Source organism: Montipora capricornis, chromosome 3 (assembly GCF_036669925.1).
Source record: "Montipora capricornis isolate CH-2021 chromosome 3, ASM3666992v2, whole genome shotgun sequence".
NCBI lineage: Eukaryota > Metazoa > Cnidaria > Anthozoa > Scleractinia > Acroporidae > Montipora > Montipora capricornis.
In genome coordinates, this window is record NC_090885.1 from 6,489,271 (window position 1) to 6,496,770 (window position 7,500).

Here is a 7,500-nt window from a genome sequence, read left to right on the forward strand (position 1 = left end):
AGAGACTCACTGAGATGGCAAGATCCTAGTCAGAAATTTGAGCCCAAGACTCTTTGGTAAGAAGTTTCGAGACCCTATAAAAAAAGTAACAACAACAACTTTTCCGAGACCCACTTTTTCTGAGGTACCATTCGCCACCCATAACTTTCTCAGTGTTTACGGTAGCATTCCAGGGGTGCATCTTTTGATATTTCTTTCACCCAACTTAATTGCTGAAAGTGGCTCACACATATAATTATTTGTACAGAGATAATTCGTTTCCCCGGGCATACAATGTACATGAAAAATCTTCCAACCAGCCAATTTTCTAATAAGCATTAAAGTAGTATGTGAAGAGAATATTCACAATACATGCTGTAGGAATTACAACTTGCATGCATTTAAAAGGTAATGTTGCAGTTATGAATAAGAGGACATCTGGAGCTTTTAATTCCATTTATTTCTTTGCTATGGTTAACAACCCTTTTTTGTAATCCACAGAGATGTGTACCCATACCAGCAGCAAAAGTGATTGTGCAAGTGGCGTTCAATGCCATAGGTTTCAAAGACGTGGCTAAACATCAGCTCATCTCTTGCATCAAAAAGTATAGTTTGAAACCAGCAAAGGAGACTCAAAACCTGGACAAAGAAAAGGCAGCTCAGATTGTCGCATCATATCTTCTTGATAACGAAATTGTACACAGTAATTCTGGAAAAGAACTGAAGCATATAACCCGAGCGGATATAATTAAAAGAAAGGCTTTTTAGGTTGCAGCCTAAGTTCTCTATCCTAATATACTGATGTAGGATATTCCCATTTCCAATCAAGTGGTGTTCAAAGATGGACACTAAAAATATGTTCCTGTTTTTGGTTAAAATTTAAGAGTCAGTCCATTCCTTAGTTAAGTACTAATTAAGTAATTAATTTTCTTCATAAACCGATCCTGTCTTACCTTGAGTTTTCCATAAATAGTAAATTACTGTAAAACCATGTTGGAAAGTTGTAGTCAAACATGAATGTGTTTCTTCATAAAGCAATTGTGTTTTACATTGATTTTTTACGGTGGCAAATGCTCATAAACCACGACAGGAAGTCAGGCGAACACGAATGTGTTCCTTCATAAACCCATTCTGTGTTATTTGAGCTTTCACATATTTGGTGAATCCTATTTGACCATGATGTGAAGTTTAGTCATCCATGAATGTGTGTCTTCATAAACCCATCCTGTGTTACTTGAGTTTTCAGAATGGTAAATGCTATTTAAACCATGATGGGAAGTTTGTAGAACACGAATGTGTTCCTTCATAAACCCATCCTTTGTTACTTGAATTTCACCGTGGTAAATCCTATTAAACCATAATGGGAAGTTTAATCAACCATGAATGTGTTTCTTCAAAAACCCATCTTGTGATTCTTTTATTTTTGTATAGTGGTAAATGTTATTAAACCATGATGGGAATTCCTTCAAATATGAATGTGTTTCTCTGATATCCCATTAGTTGATTTTTGCAATTTTCCACAATGGGAAATACTACTAAAACCATGATGGAAAGTTTAATCAACCACGAATGTGTTTCTTCAAAAACCCATCTTGTGATTCTTTTATTTTTGCACAGTGGTAAATGTTATTAAACCATGATGGGAATTCCTTCAAATATGAATGTGTTTCTCTGATATCCCATTAGATGATTTTTGCAATTTTCCACTAATGGTAAATACTATTAAAACCATGATGGAAAGTTGTTTTACATTGATGTGATTTTAATAAATTCCATAATGTAAAATCTCTTAAATCCATTAATGTTTTCCTTCTAAAATACATTAATGGTAAGTGTTCGGATTTTCCAACAATGTTTTTGTGAATGGGAATTTGCGGAATTCCCATTCAAAAAAACAGTAATGTTTTTTGGGAAAATTTTCCTGTGGTGCGGACATTGACATAGCAAAAGATACACCTTTTTGTCAACGAAAAAGACGAAAGAATTTTACAAAAATCAGCTTTCAACTTTTAATTTGAAACTCTTCAGGGATGGCGCTGTGGTGAGAGAGCTCACCTCCCACCAATGTGGCTCGGGTTCGATTCCCAAATCTGGCGTCATCTGTAGGCTGAGTTTGTCGGTTCTCTCTTCTGCTCCGCGAGGTTTTTCTCCGGGTACTCCGGTTTTTCCCCCTCTTAAAAAACTATTGTGAATAGATATGTATTAATTTGATTTGATTTCATTTGTGCACGACCCTACAAGCTCTTCAGCTTTGAACATTATCGTGTGAAAATAAAGTTCTATTATTATTATTCTCGCTATCTTGACGAAAGAACAACTCGCAAACGCACATCTTCTTTACATCAAACTTTCGTGTTTTAAACTGCAGTATCGTCTTGAGAGAACGATTTCCACGTTAGTTAAATCAGGCCCATTACCAAAAGTACTGCTCCCTTAAGGTTTCCCTGAATTTTTCAACAATTCTTGTCAAACAGAGTTTCAGCCGTGAAATTGGTTTAGTGAATGGTCGTACCGCCATATATTTGACTTTGCGCAGGTTACACGACTCTTAAGCCGTTTTACATTCATTATTCTATAAACCAGAGTGGCATCCAAATACGTCAGATTTCATCCTGGTTTTTTTATTTAATCATATTTTCATGAAGCTCTTTTGTTTGTTTGTTTGGTTGTAGACTGAAATTCATTCGGTAACGTCATGATTGCTGTATGATTAAAAAAATGGAGAGAACACCTTGCCCTTAATTATAATTGTGAACAGGTTTCTTAAATCTAAAAAGCTCTTCCATCATAAAACGTAATTACCAGCCTTCTCAGTTCGTAAAAAGCAAGCAAAACACCTTTACACTGCAACCAACAACGTTATGGGGACTTGAGATGTTGTTGACAACACGGTCACCCAAAATTTCCGAATACGGGTTTCAGTGCAAAATAGCGTGATTACACAAAATGCGTTGCGGGGACTTACCGGCAAAACTAACGTTAAGGCCCGATTTCTCTCTCAATGCCTTAATAACATGGTTTTTTTAACAACAGTGATGATATTAAGCTAGCTAGCAAAGTGAAAAATGACTGAACAACAACTCTTCGATTTTCAACTTTTTGCAATCTCGGCTGGAAACAAGTCGCTTGTCATAAATTATGATTTTTCGAATTTATTTGAGAACCACTGCCAACATTATACAGTTCAACAACATAAGCAATAAAAAAGCACACAACTGTCTACAGCGAACTCAGCATTGTGGGGACCTTTGAAGTTTTCTCAGATCAGTGAAAAGCAAAGTGAGAATGTGATGACATGCAAGGAGAACTAGTCTTACCTTAAGCACTTTCAAATGAGAAAGAGTTTGTGTAAAAAATGGCTATTGCTGCCCCGCTTTTGATTAAAGCGTTTTAAAATACTTTTCCCACACTGTAAATAAAATTATGGGTACTATATAAAACGCTCAACACGCTGGGATTGGGGACGTCACGTCGACATAGCAAAACGGTTCTTTGTCCACGAAAAAAGGTGAATAAACTTTTAAAAACCCAGCTTTCAACTGCCATTTTGAACCTCTTCAAAAAGGATGCTTAACGAAAGCACCAAAACTTGATATTAAACGTTTGGTACCTCGCTAACTTGATGAAAGAACACTACTCGCAACTGCTCAACGTTGTTTGCATAAAACCTCGTGTCTAAATGGAACGGTAATATTTTGAGAAAAACCCTTCCACAGTTTTCGGTTAATCTGACACATTACCAAAAGTCCTAAATGTATTGATCTCTTAAGGTTGTCTGAAATTTTCAACAATTATTGTCAAAAAAAGTTTCAGCATAGACAGTACAACAGTTCATCGACCGCCCTATGTACGAGTCCTTACTCAAAGATATATTTGCTCCTTTGCAGGTTAAATTCATTCAGTAAACCGGAGTGGCATCAAGATACGTCTCATTTCATCTTAATTTAAATCATATTTTAGCGAAACTCCATCATTTCTTGAAACAAACTTTGTTTGGCTGAAAAATTCATTCGGTAACCGGTTATAATCGAGTTTGTTTGACAGAATGGCAAGAACAACATAATTCTGTGGAGACTCCATCAAAAGTGAACCAGGTGATTCAGTACACAAAATGCGTTGTGTCGACTTCGTAAAAAAGAACTATCGATAATAAAAAAATGGGCAAACCTTAGGGGTGGCGAATGGTAAATGCGAGACTTTGCGAGACCAGCGTTTTTCTTTGCGAGCCCGAGACATTTTGGCTTTTTAGATTGCGAGACCGAGACTTCAAAGTGTTTGACACCTTCATATAAAAAACGAGACTGCGAGACGCACATAACCGCTCAAAAAACGAGACTGCGAGGCCCGTGAAATTCGACTAAAATTTTGCGAGACCAAGAGTTTTTGATGAACCATTCGCCACCCCTAACCTTTAAATTCTCTGCTCATGCTATGAATTTCTCGTGACACACAAATCTTTTCCACGAGTGAGGAAATTTTTTCAGGTTTATTCTTCTCAAATTAAGCTTATCACGGTTTAAGGGCTTTTTGATGAGACACGACTGACTGAATTGCAGTAAATTTTTCCGCAATTATTTGAGAAGCATTGCCAACACCATACTACAGTTCGGCTATATATTAAAGCAATAAAATACACCACCATACACAGCGAACTCAGCATTGTGGGGACCTTTGCTCACGTGCAAAAGCGAAGATGCCCAACGTGAAATGTGATGTCATGCAAGGAGAACTAGTCTTACCTTGGAGGACCTTGAGCACTTTCTCAACTTTTCGGACCAGTAATAAAATTCCCAGAAATCGATTTTTCTCTCCTGAAATCCACCACGTTCACGAGGCATTAGAAATAATGACATTGTTGGGACGTGGGGACTCAGTGCAAACAGTGACGTCTCAATTCGTCTCAATAGTGTGCAATGAATAATTAAGCCTGCTTCCCAGGTTTTCTCGAACAGGAGCCACCCTATGCATGATAAAAAGGGGTTGGATATCGGTTGGATAAAGATCGAGCTATCTCTGAAAAGCTGAACGCGATATCCGCGATAATATACGAGAGTGAGCATTGATGCTTTGAAAATTCGAAATTTTGCAAAGAATGTACGCGTCCATTAGCGCTCTTGCCATCCAAGAATTTATCAGTTTTTCATGGCTATAAACGACTCTTTATCAGTTAAGGCTCATTGGGTTTTTTCCCCGGTATACTGGGGTGCTCTCCTTTTGTACGGAAAATCCGGTTGATCCTTTGGTTAATCAAATGGAACAGACTTTTCCACTGAAACTTTTTCGGGAAAAAAGTGAAGGTATTCCTTCATTCTCGGTTTATCGGATTGATTGGAAAATCCTGTTCCATTTGGTATGTCCCACCAGTACCATGCTCCTTGAAAAAACATGGTGGACACCATGGGCCTTGGTGTTTAGCTGCCCAAATGAATTGTACGGGTTTCAGTCAATTAACGTGGATGCTTTCATAGCTCGTAGCTACACAAATAAAGGTGAGAGGAAACTCCGGTAGCCATGTTTGTTATTCCAAATGATTAGTACCCAGTCTATTGCGGAAAAAAAGTAAAGAAAATCTCAAAAGGGACACACTCGTCGCGTTCCATTTTTTTGATTGAGGAAATTTGTTCTGTTCCGTTAAGAAGAAAATACTCCCCGGTTTTTCCATGTAAAAGGAAAGCGCCCCTGGTTGATTAACTTTTTCAGCGCTTTCCATTCCACTACAAATCTCGGCTTTAGGGCCTCTTTGTATGATCACGGTTGACGGGGTTGGTTTGATTCCTAAATCTGGCCCGATTGCTGTTTCTGTTCTGAACACTTAAATTCAGCCGGGGTGAATTAATAATATGCGTTTAAGCGATAGGACGGACATCACCTAATTTATTTTCCTTCGCTTTTCGTCAATTTTGGACACATTTCTTGATAGTTAACATAACGTTACAAGGATTCATGTGGTTGCCTTTAAAAAGGAAAGCGAAAAACTAGCGAAAGCCTTGTTTGCTAGATTTCCTGCTTGAATGGCCGGCAGCGTCACATCATTTTCATATGAACAAAAACAAATTTAATCCAGGTAACGGAGCCAGCCCAGTAAACCGGGAACATATGAAGTGGCTCTTTTTACAAACCACTTGAAAGCCAAATTCCATTAGAATACGAATGTTCCAACTTTTTTCAAATTTACCGGGAGACTCGGGAAGACACAAACTGGGGCAAAGCAAATGGGGTACTTTTCTCCATATAAATCCCTAAAAGAATGAAACTTTCCACAGTAAACAAATGTTCCAATAACAGAATAACTAATCGGTTCTCTTTTGTGGTAGTTTTGTGTCTTAACTTAGCCTCGCGTCAAAAGGAGTCGAAACAATGAAAGTTCATTCCAATTTCTGTCCCAAGCGCAACGAGCTTTTCGTTCGGAAAAGAAACGTGGGAAGAGTAACATGAACACAATAGATTAGTTTGAGAATTTGAATAAGAATCCCACCAGAATGAAGGTAAGTTCGTGCATTATTGGACTAAACTATTAGAGGGTAACGTGAAGTGCTAGTTTTCTAGCCATATAGACCATGTGAGCGTTAGCCCTACTGATGAAAATGGGCCCACATAAGGACAGAGAAAAACTCTGACCAGGGTGGGAGATTTTCTCAGAGTTTTTCGCTGTGAAAGAGGGTCCTAAAATTAACTGACAGAATCTACATAAATGGACCACCCTCTCTAGGTAAATGCACATCAACCACTGACAAGATGTAAGTCACGTTACAACAAGGTTAAGCCAATCACTATTTGCCACACAAAGTGAAAGAAGGTCATGAACTTGACTCCCAGACAAGGTGTCAGTCAAAGTCACGTTACAAAACGGTTAATCCAATCACTACTTGCCAAGCAAATTCAGAAGGGTCCCTAGGTTGACTACCAGAATCTGAATAAATGGAGTGCCCTATCGAAGTAAATGCATATCAACCGTTAACGAGATGTCAGTCAATGTCACTTTACCACACGGTTAAGCCAATGACTACTTGCCAAACTTTGTCACACCAATTATTGAATACGCATTTTGACATAATTGATACTGTTGGTCAGCTGTCAAACATCATCAATCACCAAGTGATAAACATGTGCTAAAATATAAGCTTGAACAAAACATGCAGAGCTTCATTCCCTGGATGACCACCAATGCGCGAGCTAAGGCAGAAGCTTTGCCAGTTTTTTGATGATCCTTCGTGGGCAAAGTCACTAAAAAGCACTGATCAGGTATGCTTTGACATGATGGCATTGCAAATACAGTAAAAGTGTTCCTCTGGTGCACAAATGTCTGATGTCTTGACTTTTCCCTCCTTTTTTTCATTCATCAGATGACAATTTGCCGCGGTTTAGCGGGAAAGTATCCCGCAAGAGTTCGTGCCCTTGGATGATCCTTGGTTCAAAGTTTAGTATCTTCAAAAAAACGTAAGTGACCAAATAGCCATTTGAGTGGTTAATTCAAGATTTGCTTTGGTATTTTTTGATAAGATTTATGTCAAGATTTCTACA

At 38.1% G+C, this 7,500-nt stretch overlaps 2 protein-coding genes across 2 annotated transcripts in view; one reads left to right on the forward strand and one right to left on the reverse strand.

Annotated features, from left to right (window-relative positions):
* Positions 1-1,013, forward strand: part of LOC138041082 (uncharacterized) — a 2,898-nt gene extending 1,885 nt beyond the window's left edge. The window contains exon 5 of the mRNA XM_068886850.1: positions 481-1,013. Within this exon, the coding sequence (XP_068742951.1) occupies positions 481-747 (267 nt within the window). The 3' untranslated portion in view covers positions 748-1,013. The remainder of the gene's footprint in view (positions 1-480) is intronic.
* The window catches only part of LOC138042028 (uncharacterized), a 62,509-nt gene that overhangs the window by 13,094 nt on the left and 41,915 nt on the right, over positions 1-7,500 (reverse strand). The window contains exon 13 of the mRNA XM_068887760.1: positions 4,719-4,790. Coding sequence (XP_068743861.1) covers positions 4,719-4,790 — 72 coding nt within the window. The remainder of the gene's footprint in view (positions 1-4,718; positions 4,791-7,500) is intronic.